General features: G+C 34.9%; 2 protein-coding genes across 6 annotated transcripts in view; one reads left to right on the top strand and one right to left on the bottom strand.

Annotated features, from left to right (window-relative positions):
• The window catches only part of LOC123505422 (phosphatidylinositol 4-kinase alpha-like), a 43,043-nt gene extending 38,105 nt beyond the window's left edge, over nucleotides 1–4,938 (bottom strand). Inside the window, exons 1-8 of the mRNA XM_045256666.1 lie at nucleotides 4,773–4,938; nucleotides 3,432–3,645; nucleotides 2,945–3,124; nucleotides 1,827–2,088; nucleotides 1,527–1,698; nucleotides 1,009–1,186; nucleotides 552–761; nucleotides 25–125 (exon numbers count right to left, since the gene is read on the bottom strand). Of these exons, the coding sequence (XP_045112601.1) occupies nucleotides 25–125; nucleotides 552–761; nucleotides 1,009–1,186; nucleotides 1,527–1,698; nucleotides 1,827–2,088; nucleotides 2,945–3,124; nucleotides 3,432–3,645; nucleotides 4,773–4,871 (1,416 nt within the window). The 5' untranslated portion in view covers nucleotides 4,872–4,938. The remainder of the gene's footprint in view (nucleotides 1–24; nucleotides 126–551; nucleotides 762–1,008; nucleotides 1,187–1,526; nucleotides 1,699–1,826; nucleotides 2,089–2,944; nucleotides 3,125–3,431; nucleotides 3,646–4,772) is intronic.
• A 74-nt stretch (nucleotides 4,939–5,012) lies between these two features.
• Nucleotides 5,013–18,137, top strand: LOC123505424 (protein tramtrack, beta isoform-like). 5 transcript variants are annotated; one of them, XM_045256673.1, is made up of 7 exons: nucleotides 5,013–5,151; nucleotides 5,279–5,410; nucleotides 7,058–7,156; nucleotides 7,287–7,943; nucleotides 8,279–8,530; nucleotides 8,938–9,036; nucleotides 17,815–18,137. In XM_045256673.1, exons 3-7 carry the CDS (start codon nucleotides 7,076–7,078, stop codon nucleotides 18,073–18,075), a joined length of 1,350 nt encoding a protein of 449 aa, XP_045112608.1. In that variant the 5' UTR covers nucleotides 5,013–5,151; nucleotides 5,279–5,410; nucleotides 7,058–7,075; the 3' UTR covers nucleotides 18,076–18,137. The 5 variants fall into 5 exon arrangements, with proteins under 5 accessions (XP_045112608.1, XP_045112607.1, XP_045112611.1 ...); XM_045256672.1 differs by lacking the exon at nucleotides 5,013–5,151 and having other exon boundaries at nucleotides 5,170–5,410; XM_045256676.1 differs by lacking the exons at nucleotides 5,013–5,151; nucleotides 17,815–18,137 and adding an exon at nucleotides 11,297–15,224 and having other exon boundaries at nucleotides 5,170–5,410.
• The last annotated feature ends 10 nt before the right edge of the window (nucleotides 18,138–18,147 follow it).

The following is an 18,147-nucleotide window of genomic DNA, read 5'->3' as shown; positions in this document are numbered from 1 at the left end:
CTTGCATCTAGGGTAAAAACTCACCTCCAAACAGACCAGCAGGAGAGGCATGTGAGCGAGAGCTAACCGATGACCATGATGAACATTTGCCTTCTCTGTCAATCTGCTGCATAAACTCTCTGCCTCTGAAAGTTTGGATAGAACAAGAAGTTTCATTTAGATCACTGATGAATAACAGGAAGAGAATAGGTGACAACAGAATCCTGAGGAACACCACTGTTAATTGATTTAGAAGAAAAGTGATCCTCTACCACAGCAACAAAGGAAACATGAGATGAAGTTAACACAGATAAGGATAGATGGCATAGGAAGATAGTTTGGAGCAGTTATAAGAGATCATTTTGGTTATATGCCAAAAGTCTCGAGGAGAGTTGGATCTTAAAAGATTAACACTTTCAATTAAAGAAAGGGTTTTTGGTTAGTTGGAAAAAAGACTTGGTACAATTTCAGGCAAAAATATAAAGTGCATGATATTCAAGTGATAGAAGGCTGAAGTAGTTTTTGTGGACCTTTATTTCTTTGCTTATTTGAAAGTAGTAAGGGAGTCTTACCAGATTCATCAGCACTAGCCCATACCAAGAGATCAATGCATGCAGCATTTGCTTGAACATTGATTCTGTAAGGATTTATTGATGGTGCCTTCTTGTTGGTATCAGTCTTTACTCCACTTTCATTCTGCTGTACTGCTAATTCAGTTTGACCAGACAGGAAGAGACCTTTCACAAAATCCTGCACATCTTTTGTGAATGGGACAGGTAGATCTGAGGAAAATTGAAGTTTATCATTTATGTGCTTAAAAAAAAAAAAAAAAAAGTGATGTATCAGATATCAAATCTCAGAGCTCAACTGGGGCAGAGACAAACCCAGATATCTAGTTCTCATAAAATCCAGTTGCAAACTGCAAAGGTTAAGATATCATTTCTCTCACTTAAGAATAAAATAAATGCTTTGCAGGCACATGGTTACATGAAATACAACACAATTTCAAACTAAACTTTGAATTCTTACCATTTTGGTATGCTAAGAGCTCTCTTAGCAATGTGACCATCACCAAATTCAAGGTTTCCCGCATGGTGCAATAAGGAAACATTTTCACTTGACGAGAAGCAAACACTTCTGTTGCCACACCATCAAGGATTGCCAAAACTTCTTTTGCCAGCAACTTCTTTGCATTGGCAAGAACAGTCTGCAGGATGAAAGACAATGTCAACAAATTATTGATATGTACATGCTTTTTAAACTGAAATTTATTCCAACATGTATAGAACTAAACACACAAATACAACTGTTTGAAGATTACTGATCTTCACAAAATATTTTCATTTATTTTTCTACATTATAGCACTATCTGCTCTCCTCAACCAGCTGATCTTCATCACTACACTTTGGCAAGCATTCTGTATTAAAATTAACTATGAATTCACCTCCACATCCTTCTTACTTGATCTATTTCATTCAAACTTCACTATTAAATTTAATCTTCCATCCATAGTAATGTGCTATGCTATATAACATAAAATAGGTACCTGTAAATGTTGAACAGGAAACACCAAGGTGTGATCATATTGGGTTAACTGGGGAAAGTTTGCCCCAAAGCTGGAGCCATATTTTTGGAAAAAGTACACCTTTGGATCATGGGGAACTGACTGCTGGGACATGAGCGAATGCCTTTTTCCTGGACCACCTAGTGTTCGTAAGCTGCAGAAGAAAAAACAAACCCACTCATAAAATTACTAAAAAAAAAGAAAAAAAAAAATCTCATACTGGAATTTAATTTTTCTCACATTCAGCTTAAGTAACAATAATTCAAACTGGAAAACACTCACCCAGCATCTCTATCACTGTCCACGCTAACAAGGGACACAGCATCAGGACAAGAAGGAAGGGTGGAGGAGAGAGATCGAGGTATGATGGGTCGGTAAGTGCTGAAGCTTTTCTTCTTGGTCATCTGTGGTGGCTCTGCTGCAACAGGTATGGGAATAATGGGCTTTGGAAATATTCTTAGAAACAGAGGCTCCCCTGATGTAGAGCGTCCAAGAGCACGAGAGAGGCCCAGCAGCACAGATACTGGACCGCGACACAATGCAACTGGAACAAAATACTAATGAAAGGCTCGGAAATTCATTGTTGTATTCTTACTTCCAGTTCCCAATTAAGCATCAATATATAGTTCCTAACAGCCCTTAACATTGGCATTAAAATTGAGCATCACTCGTTCCTAACAATCCTTAACATTAGCATTAAACTTTGATACAGCCTTAATGATAATTGAATAATAAGTAAAATTAATCAATAGCAAATTCTATTAACATCTGAAGAACTTGATTAATTATCTATAAATTTTTAATCAGTTTTTAAGATCATGCCCAATTATTTTTTTCTGCAATAACACATATCATTCCTACTTCTGATTGCAGATCTCTTCATAGGTTAGAGTGTGTGACTTCTACCATATTATATGCACTATTTCATATCCTTTACTTCATATTCTCTCCAAGCAAAGAAAGCTAGATACTAACTCGTCTTTTCAACCATCCCTCCTATTCTCTAAAACAATACTGCCAGAATATTCAATTATTCAGTTACTTCCAATCATACTTAGAATTTTCTTACTTTTATTCTGTCACAACAAATCATATTCAGCACTTTGCCACATTCAGTCTATAATGTCTATATAATTTAGTATTTTATCTGAATCTTAATGTGTTTAACTTAAAGCATTACATTGTGTTAAATTACATTAATCATACACAATTCTTTTTATTCTAGAGACTATAAGCTACTGTGTTTCATCTCACATTGTTTCTTATAATCACCTGTTATCTTTCTGAATCATTAGATCTTCAATAATACAAGTCCAAATTGTTTCTTTAACAATGCTTTATGATCTATACTTAAACCTAATCTTTTTTCATGTATAATCATGCAATAAGAAACCACATACTTTTGCCATTAGCTGAAAGAAGGCTGTCTTCCCTGGCAGCTCTGGTAATCACATTGGTAAGAGCTGACAGTACCTCCACTTGTGTGTTGAGCACCTCTTCCCGCACACTTTCACAGTTGGCAGCAACATCAGTCAGTAAAGTTGTCACCACAAATGTGAATCGTTCAGCTACAGGCATACCTAGCAGAAACATACACTTATTTGGATAAGATTCCATTTATGGAGAGGTGAATACAAAAATTGTCAAAACGCTAGTACTTAATATATCTTGAAAAACTCTCATCATCTGGCACTCATAGGGGACTATGTCACAATCAGATATGTTTTACAATATAAACCTTACATTTTATAGGCCCAATAACAAATAATCCTTTGATTTACAAAATTGGTTATAAATCTTAGGAATATAGGTGACTGAAAATATGACCCCACCAATTTTCAAATGGCCTCATTTCATCTGTTATACTATATCTGTTATCCAACTCACGGTCTGCTGGAGTAATTCTCTTCTCATCCAGCCACACTGCCTTAGGCAGGGCTCGTAGTAATCTAAGAAGATACTGAAGGATGGTGGCCTGATGCTGCTGGCCAGACTCCAGGAGATATACTCCAAGAGCCACCACAGCATCCTGTCCTCTTTGGTCAACACGAAACCCTCCGCCATGGCTTTCTCCTGGACACAGTGCAATTAACTTTTCTACCTGGAATAATAACCATGAAAGATTTTTTTTTTACCTTAGTAGAAAGGATATTCAAACAATTATGAGTAAAATGGAAAATGAGTATGTCTACAACCACAAATAAAATCCATGAGATGCTAAATTACAGATAGAGTGGAACCCCACCATTCATTAAACGTACAATTTCTTCACATAAAATCTAACTTGTCATTTGCATGCTTGTTCTGCAATTCATACAGCACCATCTTATTACTCCCCACACTACACATCTGCTTCAGATCAGTCTCATACTAACTTCCGTACACAAATTATCATCCACACAAGCTAGTTTCTGATAAATACAGCCTATAAATATGAATAGGTAAACATTCCTAAACACAGGTACTTCCCAAAAACATTTCCTAAACCCAATCCTAAGATAATAACATAAAATAATAGCTCCTAGAACACTAAGCAGTGTTTTCTAATTCACACATTGTTATTCAAAGTTAAGTTAAATTAGGTTAGGTTAGTATCCCTGAGACCAATCCAAGTTAATATCATCAGGGGGTTCAGGGGGCATGCGCACATTCTTTCATTTGTGGTTATAATTAGGTTAGTGTTCTTAACATAGTTTCCAAACTGGGGCAAAGGCCCTGGTTCAATTAGGTTAAAATTTCTCAATAAAAAAATATGGCGTCTCATCCTTAGACTTTTCTTGAAAGTCCAACTTTGGGTACCCCCTTCCTGAAACCTTGCTTTTCCACCAGGTTTTTAAGAGGTAAGAGCATAAAAACATGAAAAAAAATATATAGAGAGAGAGCAACGTGACTTCCTAATAATGACCAATTATGGGTCCCTGCTTTAGCATTATTACATAATGAGTCAAAATGGAGAAGATCTAATTAGCAACAGGTTTCATAACCTAAGCACTAAAAGTTAAACTAATAAGAAATTATAAATGGAATAATTGCAAAACATAAGTAATATGTCTTTGACGCAGTCTTACCCTACAAGTTGTGATATAGTATGACATAATTAGTTACACAATCAGTATAAATATGTTCCATTAGTGTCTCATCAAGCCTAACCAATTACTATGGCTTCATGAAATATTCTATAGTCACATAGAATTTTCGTCTCCCCATCACTCCCTCCTGCTTCCTTACCTCTTCAGGGGGCGTGGGCTTGATTTTGGCAAGAGTTCTCGCTCGCTGGAGGACACATTTACTGAAAAAGGACTGCTGGCCAGAATCGTCAAGAGTCATGTCGTCAATATTTACACTGTATGACACCAGCCGGAAGGAGGATCCATTTGACAGCTGATATAGGGAGTCTGAATCCTTATCTGACAATCTTATCGGACAACTCTACGTGACTTGTAAAAAACTTTATTGATTGAGAAAGAAGAAAATCATAAGAATAATGTGAACGTTGTTAAATGTCTCAAGATACTCATAAAAATAATCTTGTTTATGGTATTTTTTTCTGACAACCTACAGGCAACTGCTTAAAGGAAAAGTGTTGGAACCCCTCTTTAGGCTAAATGTGAGTGGGCATCTGTCAATGTACTTTTTTTTTCATACAAATAGTCTTGATGTATTGTGCCAATGAAAGGCCAGGTTATCTTTATTCCATCCATTATCTTACAAGTAATGGCATAAATCCCCATTAGCTAGGCAGACGCAGCTGGGATCAACAAGTATCGGGTGCCGCGGTGAGCGTCGCGGGACGCTTGTGTCTGCAAGTAATGAAAAAATAAGTGGAACGGTAATCTTTGGGACTGGCTGCCACGACGCCGGTACTGGTAAGCACTTGTAGATATGTGGTGCGTGAATAGTCAATTCTCCTTGTTCTTGTTCCCATGAGAAGATACTAGCCACGACAGTGGTGGTCGCCACCGCTTAGAAGCTGACAGCCGCGGCGCCTGGCAGATCAGTGCACCTGTGCATCTGCAGCCTGGGGTTTCACTGATTTGCGCCTTACCAACAAACATAATCCATAATCCCTTTCACCACTACAGTAGGCTCATTATCTGTCATGTGTGCAGGAAGTTTCATTCATGTATTTTTTTCCCCCATTCTTTTCAGTTAAATCAGTTTATTGGTTTAAATACCTACTTTTTCAAAGTCATATATATATACCTTTTATTTTTCTATCCTTCCATACTCACGCATTACTTGTCTATATATATATATATATATATATATATATATATATATATATATATATATATATATATATATATATATATATATATATATATATATATATATATATATATATATATATATATATATATATATAAATTTATTTATTGTGTTTTAATCTTTCATTCTTTTAAAACCATTCCACACCAAAACATTCACACATAGGTGGCCTCCTTCACATACATTCATTCATCTGCAACATAGATATAACCTCTCTCTCTCTCTCTCTCTCTCTCTCTCTCTCTCTCTCTCTCATAACAATATACTAATCATTGCTCTGTGTAGCTATTGCAATCAATACAATACACTGATCCTCTATATATTCAGTGGTACTTTGAGTTACAAGTTTAATTCATTCCATGATGGAGCTCATATCTCAGTTTGCTCTTGTTCATTGTGTCAACTAGCAGCAGTGTACCTGGAGCTAGCTCATAAGTCTAATTTGGGATCAAGTCAAAGCAAAAAACAGACTGAGTGACAGTTCATATCTCTGATTATTCATATGTCAGAGTGCTCGTAATTCAAGGTTTTACTGAATTACATCTTAGTTTTTCTTAGTCTTTTTTTTTTTTTTTTTTTATACCATGTGGGCTTTTCACGGGAATTTATGGGCTAAAGGGGATACTTTTTAGGGTGCCTCCTATCTCAAAGCCCACCCACTAGGAAACCGTTGCCCTGAGTGAGGAAGCCCAACCTGCACTCAGACCGTGGACAGGATTCGAACCCGTGCGCTTGGAGACCCCTCGGACCCCAAAGCACGCATGGTTCCACTGTATGTATTCCTCTTTCTCTTTTAAACCCTTTCATGTCATCCTTTTCTTTCACCCTTATTCATTTATTATCATAATCCTACTAATCCAGCACAGTGACTGCCTTCTTGCAGCATATCTCTCATTTCCATAGCATCCAACACATCTTTTCTCAATTTTTTCTCAACTTTTTAATCAGTCATACTCTTTCACTCATCCCTCTCATTCATCCTAGTGCCAAAAAAATTAAGAGCAAGAGATAGGTAACTTAAGTCTGCAAAAATTATGTGCATAAACAGGATGAAGTGGAGACTTGCTGCATTAATCTCTTCAAAGTTTTAAGGTAGAGCATGCATAATTATAAATGTAACTATATTAGTCAAAATGCAAGACCATTTAGAAGATTATGTATGCATGAGGGCTGAGCATAGAACTGGTATATTTATAAATGAAAAGAAAGAAATAGTTAATGATTTGTATTTGTATCATATACAGGAAAATTTGGCAGGCAACATGGCAGACGGAATGTTATCACTTTCTTGGAACAATCACAGCACAACCTTCAGCCACACCTTAGCAGCGCTCAGAGCCAAGGTACTTATACAGTGTACCACTCAATTTGATGTTTGTCTTGACAATTTCACAGTTTTTGTAAATGTTACTGATGTCTAATATGTATTATGATTTGTCAATTTTTTTCATCTATTTCATCTTTTTTTTACAGGAAAGATATACAGATGTTACTTTAGCTTGTGAAGGCAAATTTTATCAAGTCCATAAATTAGTCTTATCAACTTGTAGTGAGTATTTTGAGAACATGTTTGATCACACTCCGTGCAAACATCCTGTGATTGTGTTAAGTGAAATACACCGAGAAGAGTTAGAGGCCCTCTTGAGCTATATGTATGCTGGTTATGTGAATGTTGCTGAAAATAGTTTAGCTAGACTGATCAAAGTTGCTGAACTATTGGAAGTTAAGGGCCTTGCAGTTCCCGATGAACCTCCAAGCAGTGGAAAGAGAGCTTCTAATGGCCATCGCACAAATGAGAGCAGGGTAAGCCCCCTTTCCCGAAATGTGCAGTCAAATACCAGTACTAGTGATGACAGAAATATGTTGGGTACAAATTCCCAAAGCCCCAGTGATGACAGATCAAGTCCCCATCCTAAAAGACAGAGGACAAGAAGTGAAGTGTCTCTCCTTGAAAACACTCATTCACCTAAAAGGTCTTCTTTGAAAGAAGTTTCAAGACATGCTGAATATGATCATAAGGAAGAAGCCGAGCCCTCCTGGGATGAAGATGATGATGGTGGCCAGCGAATCAGAGCTACTGAGGATCAGGTTTCCTACCAACATCAAGAATCCCTCTCTGACAAAGTTCAGGTTTGTAAGTCCTACAAGTACTAATTTTGAAAGCCTGAATGAATATTGTGGATCTCATTCCCCATTAGTACAAATAGCAGGAAATTATCTTTTTTTGATGAAGCTTTTAATAATTAATTAAAAATTTATTAATAATCTGATCTTCACGCACACATCCTTGCCAAACCTAGCCGTCCAATTGGAGATGTAGCGTTCTTCCTTTATCCCCTAGTAGTCCTATATGACTTAATCTGTTGCGGCGCCTAATGGAATTATTTCCATTTTCACACACACATACACCAGCTAAGAAAATAATAAATGATAATAATAATTATGATAATTTGATGTTTTTGTAGGTCACCTTAGATGAAAACTTGGTCAAAGAAGAACTTGTAGAAGACATGAGAGATGGACACAGTCACTCTCCTAAATATGAAAATATGGCTGACAACACTTCAGATGGTGGCCAGAGCAATGTAAAACTTATGATTCCCAAGTACGAGCAGTCATCAGAACAGGAGCCCATTGTCCATCTTGGCTTGGGACAGCAGCCACCACTCCATGAGGCAGTCATAGAAGCTTTAGCAGGACCTTCTGGTATGCAAGGGGTAAGTCTCTTCATTACCTGAACTTCATCCTTTATCTAAGGATGTTTTCATTGCCTTTTCCATATTGTCTGATTATATCTGTAAAACTTCTGTCTATTCATAAGAGCTCTATAAAAAGACAATCATGGCAGAATAGTCTCCATGAGAGTACAGGTTGCCTCATTATGTAATCTGAGTACATTGGAACATCTAAATATGAAAACAAATACTACAGTTTTCAACAATCAAATTGTTGAACTATTCCTAATCCAATAGTAGTAAAACTTGTGTATAGTAAATGCCACAATTTGTCAGATAAAATGTATATATAATGAGATCATTAGTTTTCATGTGAAAAATCATATTTTCAATATTTTTTAGTGTAGTTTATAATTTTTTAGCACCGTAATTGTGTTAATGCATTTCAGTGGGCTGGTGGAGGTGAGGCCAGTAGAAGGCTGGAGGCAGGAAGTGACTTGTCACCACTTCCCCTATGTCAAGCTGGAACACAGTCCATTCCACCACTGGTGAGTGTTATTTTTATTTGACTGCCTATTATTATCAATAGATTGTAGGAAGAACCTAATTTTATTTATTTATTATTATTATTTTTTTTTTACATTGTTTGTTATGTTAGTAATGGGTAGAACTCCATTGCAGAAATTATTATTGTAATTGTATTGATATCCTTACTGAAATATTTAACATGAGAATGTTAGAATACTGATTCCTATATTCTCTGCATGCTGCAACAGACTGTGAATGATGATATGAAAGACTTGTTGCTTTTCATTAAGCCCCATGTGCAAGGAAAAAGTTTGATGAATTATATATTTTAAAAGTTTACTATTGCTGATCCAATGATTTAAGATTTTTTTTTTGTTCTAAAGAAAACTTCTCTTCCAAAATCTAAAAAAAAACTGAGATGTATGTATGAATGAATATTCATATAAATACAAGTACTGATTTTCATCCATATATCATTATCTCTCCTGCTCATATGATTTCACAACAGAACAAAGACCCTTCCTAGATGTTAGGGGGATTAAGCCAGATGCTGTGTCATACTAGCTTGTAATGATTGTTAAGGGACCAACAGCATGAAAGAAAAAATAAACCCAATTTATCTTCATCTGGCTTGGGATTCAAACCAAGAGATTCTTTACAGTGAGCTGTATGTGTTATTCCTAACACCACTAGATTGCCTACATGTCCTAGGTTTCATTAAATCTAGGAACAAATATCTACAGTAAGATCATTATGTTTATATGATATATTCAGTACTGGATTTGATGGTTCAAAACACTGCATGAGGTTTTTTATCTACACATATTTATAATTAGAATTTTTGATAGGATGATGACAAAATTAAAGACAAGGTTGGCTTCTTATTTTGTATTAAATATTGTGGCACTCTGGGTCATTCCTGCTCCAGTATGCACCCAAATTGGCTTATACGCTTTCCTGATGCTCAAAATTTGCATCAGCTTGTGCTCACACTACTAGTGGTGTACCATTGTGTTCCTGTTCAAAGCCACAGTTCTGCATAAGCTTATGCTTATTCTGGATATATACATTACAAACAAACAAATAAGCAAACAAAAATACATACAAGTACAACAATCTTTTGCTTCAACTGCTGAAGCAGAGGCAGACAGATCTGCTGTTTATCCACCCAGTTAGGCTGTTTCTTGAGAGTTGTTGGGGAAAAATTATATTTTTTTTATTTTATTTATTATTATTTTTTTTTTTTCCTGTACAAAGTCACAGCATACATGGGTGACTAGTTATAGATTTTTAAGACAATGCATTAACACTGATGATGCTCAAGGAGGATTATCACAACATGATTGAGACCTCATTAGGAATTCAGCCTGACCTTACACTAAAATTACACCTTACTAACATCCCTTAGGATTATAAATTAGTCTATGGGTCATACCATGCCTTCCATGGTGCACCCTTCATTCTAGCTCTTCAGAGCTGACATCCCCTCCAAAACATTCATGGGATATCAGCCAGCTGGATGAGTTGAGGTAAAAACTTGCAATTGTTGACTGGCCCAGAGAGGTGTTAGATGATACTGCAAAATTCTGAATAGCCACCAGGATGTCTCAGGTGCAAGAGATTTTAATGAGGTAGGGCATTATATTTTCTGAGTGCTGCCACAGAGCAAGTGTGTTTGTGTGTGTGCATATGCAGAATGCGCTCACCACCACCACTGACGCTCTTGGTCACTTACTCCCCTGCTGCTGCTGCTGCTGACCGAACATTCAACATCATTTACTGACCTTGATTTAGATACCTCATATTACTATCATTCTATATCTATTTTGTGCAATGTTAATGATTTTAGAGGAAATTTTTTCTTCTTTTTGATCTGGAACAGATTAACTAATTTCCCATTGATTTTAATGGGAAATGATGATCTGGTGTGTGCCCAAATCGGTTTAGCCCTGGGTCATGGAGTGAATTAAGGATGTAACATTATGTTGAGCATAGTGTTGTCAGAGGGAGAGGTGACTATAATAGTTAATCTCCACATTTTTTCCCCCTCTCGCCCTCTTTCCCATCATGAAGTGGCTAGATATGCAAATACACACAGTACATCAATATTTCTGGTACTCAAGAGATTAATTTTCTGTTCTCAGTTGTGCAACTTCCTTTGATGTGTGATATATGTTCTTGGATGCAGTTAGCTTCTCTGTTTATATGTGCTTCATTGTTGTATAGTAAATTAGTGTAGTATTAGCACTTTTCTAAAAAGTAAGAAAGATATCTTCACAGGCAGGACTGGGCAAGAGTGGTCACAGGACTGGTGGAAGAGATACCCCAAAGAAGAGGCACCAATGTCCCTACTGTGTCTACTCCACTGCTCGTAAAGATCACTTGCAAAAGCACATACGCACCCACACTGGGGAAAAACCTTATGCCTGTCGGCTTTGTCCATATCGTTCCTCCCAAAAATACAATTTAAAAAGTCATGAATTCACTCATAAATTATAAAATACCTTATTGAAAGGTAGTTGTCAATAATAATTATATATTTTTTTTCAAAGGTAGTAGTCAATAATGATTATAAATCTTTTATGAATATTTTTGTTAAGTTTTATTTATAATCTTTTATCTGAAACAAATTTTACTAGGAGATTTTTAGCATATATCTATTTTTTTTAAGTACATGGCATATATTTGGATAACCAGATATGGACTGATATATCTGAATTGAATAGTTGAAGAAATATAGGCTTAATATTGTCAGTGTGATGCTCAGAAGCAAAATGTTGAAAAGTTTTGCAAGCAAGTTATAATACAAATACAGTACAAAGAAATTAAAGTTCACAAATACTCAGATGTGTTCACATGAATTATACAGGGTTTTTACATAGTGTGTTCCAGAAGTATTTATGAAAGTTTGGATGTTGAAAACCATGTGATATTGTAACTACACCTAAGAAGGACATAAACCCTTATCTTAACATTATGATCCTACATGTCATTTATGTAGTCTTTCCTGCCTATTTCAAATCACAAGCTATGTTTTATAAATATATTGCTGATTTCCAGTATATGTGCATAATATATAGGAATTCTAGTACATGACAATTTTTCATCATTAGTTATTGCATTTCTTAGCATGAGAGATATCATCTTTAACCCAGAAATATTTTAGAAAACAATTATTGATCTAATATGCAGTTACTTTTACACATTGCACATGCCTTCAGATTATGTCATGGTTTGGTGGCCATAACAACACTGTTCCTGAAATGGCATAGTTCTTTCATTGGCAAATGCTACTCATCACTAATTCTTTCCATGACAGGCACTGCCTGTTGTCAATTTTCCTATGATTGACAATCATTGTAAAAGAAACAATACATTAGATCTGCTTCTGGGCAAATAATTCCTTCTGTCTTGTTTGCATGTGATACACATATTACAGATTCATCATGTTGATTATTACCACAAGCAATCATCTCTAATTCACACACACATCATATATCGTAACTCTTACTTACAAAGGTGGTATGTGAATATTTGCTGACAAATAATTAGTTTTTACACTAAAGCTTTCCAAAGTAATTTTTAGAGATCAGTATATTTACATTTACTTGATTTTTTATCTTTGGAAAAATGCAAAATTAATTATCAATTTTTTGAAGTTATGTGCAGCAATAATGTCATACCTAAAACTGTACATTATATAAATCTTCATCGTTCAAAGCGTGGTGTGATTCAATAACTGAAAAGTTAAAATATATGTAAACATATCAGAGTAATTATGAGTCAATTGCTGTAATGAGAAGTTTAAGTTAAGGCACTGGACAATTATTTTATATGTATGTGTGTGTGTGTATGTGTGTGTGTGTGTCTGTGTTTACATCTTACTTATTTATTTAGTATTTATATATTTTCAAGAAGGGGAAAGGTAAAAAAGTACATTTATGCTAGAATATGCAGTAATCAAGCAGTATATATTGATTTTGTTTTGTATTCCATATGTGTGATATGTACAGAAGTTGCTATGCGCTATTTATCTTAAAACTGCTCATACTTAAAAAAAATTGAAATACCAAAAAAAAAAAAAAAAAGAAAGAAAAAGAAAAGAAAGAAGTGGAAAAAATCAAGTTCACCAAAGAGCCAGATGGACTCATGCCAAGAGTGTCAAAATTTTACGAGGTTACCTACCACAACACATGCTATGTATTTTCTTTATAGTTAATCTAGAACATGAAAGACAGTTTGTTTGTTTGTTTGTTGTGCTTACTATATATTGAAGGTACATACATAGGAAGTCAGCAACATCAGCAGCAGCCTTACTTTCCATACTTGGGAAATGATGAAGGGATGAGATGAAACAGAGCTGAGAAAGAAGTTTTATATGTATTTAAGAATAAAGACATTGTCCCTTGAAATGAACTATGCAAATAATCTTGGACTGCTCAAATCCTTCATATACTATCTCATGCTTTGGTTGACTCCATTAATTCATTGCTTCATTTCAAATTATTTTAGATACAATTTGACAATAGCTGGAAACATCTGTTTGACAAGCTCTCTATTTTATGATTTCAGTTTCCTAATTTTTACTTTGTTGCAATTATTATTTTTGTACCATAGCATTATTTATTTGTCACGACATTGTCTTTCATTTGCATTTTTAAGTCAGCCTATTCATGTTCTTCATGGTCCAAAGAATTGAAATCTTAAACTTTTAGAGCACAGTCATGGCACCACAAACGAGAGGTGTTCTATCAGAACATGCAGGTACTTAACATATAGTACCTATTTGAAAACCTTGAATGATGAGTACAGACTTGATAACTTAGACTTGATAAGTATGCTATTTTATGGTGGTAATATAACTGAGAGGACACACAAAGGTGGGTCCACAGTTCACCAGGGCCACAACAGCACAGCAGAATACACAAAGGGAGTATCCTCAGGAGAGCTGTGTCTCCATTAGCATGATTTTTCTTGAGGGAGGATTTGTTAGAAAGAATTAGCTCAGGTCATTATTGCTCACTGCTTCAATTGTGTGCAGGATTAGTAAGACTGTATTAACTGATTTGATCGTATGTTACCATTATGCTGGTGTGTTTGACGTCTGCACTGTGTGTGTATTTTCTAACATTTGTTTTGTTCTAATGAGCTATATTGGTGTGGCTATTGCTTTCTAAAGGATGTGTTCCTAGTATAATAGCTATTTACTCAAGCCATCTTCAAATTATGCCAAGATTTCTGAACACACTTAAGGTAAATGTGAAGCCACACTTGATTTCAGTGGGCTTGTCTTGAGGCCAGTCCATCACCTAAAAGCATGGCAACTTTGTCACATTAAAGCATAGCTTTATAGACAATCTCAAAGACAAGTTTCTGAAAAATTTTCTTGCTTTCCTGAGTTCATTTATTCCAAATATCAAATCCACATGCATTACTTACAGATGTGTTTCTCTTATGCCTTGCTCTTTGGGACAAAGTTACTTTTAAAAGTGCTAGAAGGGCAATGGATAACAGTAATAATAAAAAGCACGTAACATCATGGGAAGAAACTTTTTTTTTTTTTTTTTTTTTTTTTTTTTTTTTTAATACTTCTGATGCTGCTTTGCTACTTAGTTATCCTTAACACAGTGCTTTTTACATTACATATTAATGGTACATGTATATGAATTTTGTTACATGTCTGCATATATAAGTGTACAGAAGTGATTGTTTTATCATTATGGTAGCACACAGGGACATTTCTAGCTACTAAAAAGACCCAAGGCTCAGTTACATTTGCCTGGGATTTCTTTAAATGCAGTTGTTTTGCAGCCTGTAACATGTTTTGATACAAATATCTTTTTTAGGCTGAAAATGCACAAATCCAGACCTTTACCCAAGTTGATCAGACTTAACAGTGCCACTAATAGCACAGACAGATAGGTATGATTGTGATGCCAATCAGCCACCTGTCCAAACTGGTAGCCGAGTTAGTGACACCCTAACATTCTGGTGGTTCAGTGTACTACACAAACTCTGTATCATGCACTAAAATAATGACAGTGTTGTATGAAATTATCTTTAGACAATGTGTATAATATGTGTATGAAACATAATGGATTTTTTTGTTCAGACTGGAGTTCCATCCTCTAAACAAACCTGTCATATCTGTAAATGACCCAAATAAAAAGATGAAGTGAATAAAGGACACTTCTATCTCCAAGCACTCCTTCAGTACTCTCTCTAACCCTTCAATACTTTATCCTCACCTGCAATTCTCAATAGATTCATGCATGCCCCCCAAAATTAGAACATTCTTACTTACCCTTATCTTCATATTGTACAAAGGAATCACACATGTAATCACCCACTCAGTTGAAACATTGCTTCAGTCAATAGTTTTATGGCCCCCCAAAATTAGACATCTGAGTCCAAAAATCTTTTAAAATCATCAGACATAGTACTTATCCTAAAAAAAGAAAAAAAAAATCTACCTCAATACAAAAACTGTTGCAAGGCTATATCTGGTATACTGTCGTGTAAATATGTGAGAAATTAAAGATAAATCAAACTGTTTTTTAAATTTACAGCTGCAGAAAAAAAATAAGATAAAGAGTTATAAAGGAAATGAGGATAGAAAACATAAGTCTGCATAAATTTAGAGCATTTGAAAGTAATTTGCCTCTCCTTCCGCATATGTCATAAAATAGATGTTTTGATGCATTTAAAGCCATTTAATAGATTATTACACTTAGAGTTAAGAATGATAAAAAAAAAAAAGTTGAACATTTTCCAGATTGACATCACATGTGTGGATCATTTGTATTTGATGTGAGACGATGGTAAGTACCTTTGTAAGAAGAGAGAGGAAAAAGAGAAAGTAGCAGGGGGAAGGGAGGCAAGATGGAATATTTAAAGCAACAATTCCATGTGCAAATATAACAAATAAAAAATAAAGTTATGGATCTAGAATACACATAATACTGTAGTTGAAATAAGTAATATACTTTAGAAGTGCTTGTCATGTGCAAAGAGTAAATATTAAAGGGAATTTAATCATGGATGGCAGAAAGTAATAAAAACTGAGATAGTAAAGTATAATAAATTTAATGTTTTACACAATATTCAAATAAATAAGAGTACTAAACAATGAGTAATATTGACAAGGCCTCTTGAACACATGCTCCTGCATAGATGATCAAGAATAGGTATACTATATGAGTATGATAGGTAGTAGGCAGATGACCTTCAGTGAAGTAGAACATCTGAATGAAAATGAAAGAAAAAGAAGGAAAAGAATAAGATTAAAGTAAACAAGGACAAGAATAAATGAGGGTTTGGTCACTGCTATCTAATTGTCGATTTCTTTAGAACTACATTTTCTAGATCAGTAGATTTTTTCAAGTGGTTTTCATTACTATGAAAAATGCAAAAATCATTACAGACTGAATATTGTTAATTACATGGCTACATATCCAGTAGGTTCTTGTACTAACCTAATGGTTTCAAGAGTTGTTCTAGATGGACTCTACCATACACATAAGGAAAAAAGCTTGTTTTAAGTCAAGAAAATGAGTCTACAAAAGATATTCCTCTACAGACAAAACAAGTAGTTTCTGAGCCTTTTGTGGTCTCCCTCATGGTCATCTATCCATTTAAGCCTAATTCTGATAAATCAAGGAAGACAGCTAGGTCTACAGATAACCTCATATAGAGAGAAGTGTTCGGAAACTTGGTTGATTGCACCTGAACTAAAACTAAATTATCCTTCATCATCCATTATCAACCAAGAGACCTCATGTTTTCCTTTAACTACAGGCTTAAAAACTATTTGTCACTAACATGGGTAAGATTTGTCTGAAATATATACATGGGATCATTAATAACTGTTAGAAGGTAATGTGGTCAGAAGCATCATCATACTAGTGGGTTACCAATCACTTGCCAGCAGGTAAGAGTCCATTTAAACAGTCATGGTAGATTGTAGCTTTTCCTAAAAGCTTACTCCAAACAATGTGCTTATTATATAAAAGAATGCAACTGCAAAGCTTCGGTTAAAGAAAGAGGAATTCATTGTAAAACTTAAAGATTGTGAAACTCAGATACTGACAGTCATAAGGTACTATACACAGTTATATGCCAAAAAAAAAAAATAAATAAATAAAAAAAAATAAAAATTAATTAGATAAATAAATGAATAATAAAAAGTTATAGGTAGTCAGGAAATATGTTTTTAATTTATTAATTTAGGAATTCTGCTTTAGCCAGATCAAAACCATAGCAAAATATTCTGTCATTACTTTAATTAAAATTAATGTTTTGTTTCAATAATATTATGTGTGTGAAAATAGACTTTGGCCAGCAAATGGACAAAGTTCAATTGTGTGGATATAATTTTAAGTCCATGCTTGTGAGAGAGAGAGAGAGAGAGAGAGAGAGAGAGAGAGAGAGAGAGAGAGCAGCTTTACCTTTGGGAGTTCTCAGTGAAACTTAAACATCAGACTCTTATCGAAATGGAGTGGAAAGAAGCTGTGCAATGACAGATAGCCAATGCCAATAAGAAAATAATTTGGCCATTGGTGATCATTTATGGCTTAACTGGTATTGTGCTGGACTTCTATAGATTTTCTTTTATGAACATCCTGACAGGATATACTGAAAGCATTTAGTTTTCTTCAGAAAAGTTCACAACTATTTCATACGATAATTATTGAAAATATTCTTCTGTTAAAGGCAAAATTAATGGTGGAGAATTCAATGCATTTTAACATTCAGGATTAGCCTTCTTGAATCATTCTGATTACAACTATATTTTACAGGTGTTGATGGAGAAAAGCAGTGTGACGCAAGACAGTGAAACACTCATAGACTCTGGAAATTCTATAGGAGGAAGCAGAAGTTTTCAATGTAACTACTGTCCATATAGCACAGGAAGAAAATATGACCTGAACAGACACCTACGGACCCACACTGGAGAGAAGCCATGGTCATGTCCTCACTGCCACCATCAATTTGCCCAGAAGCATAACCTAAAAAATCATCTTCGTATCCATAAGAAAGATTATCTTCTGTATCAGTAGTATGAAAGATTATTGCCTAAAAATGTATGCCTTTAAGATATTAATAAAATTTATTAAGCATTTTTCCTGGTT

This window comes from Portunus trituberculatus, chromosome 18, assembly GCF_017591435.1.
Source record: "Portunus trituberculatus isolate SZX2019 chromosome 18, ASM1759143v1, whole genome shotgun sequence".
NCBI lineage: Eukaryota > Metazoa > Arthropoda > Malacostraca > Decapoda > Portunidae > Portunus > Portunus trituberculatus.
Note: the sequence above shows the minus strand (reverse complement) of the source record. Positions and strands in the feature narration are given on the sequence as shown.

Coding starts and splice junctions, on each gene's coding strand:
- LOC123505424 (XM_045256673.1), top strand. CDS start 7,076: ATGGCAGACGGAATGTTATCACTTTCTTGGAACAATCACAGCACAACC. Junction 7,944..8,278: donor CCCTCTCTGACAAAGTTCAG/GTTTGTAAGTCC, acceptor ATGTTTTTGTAG/GTCACCTTAGATGAAAACTT. Junction 9,037..17,814: donor CACAGTCCATTCCACCACTG/GTGAGTGTTATT, acceptor TATATTTTACAG/GTGTTGATGGAGAAAAGCAG.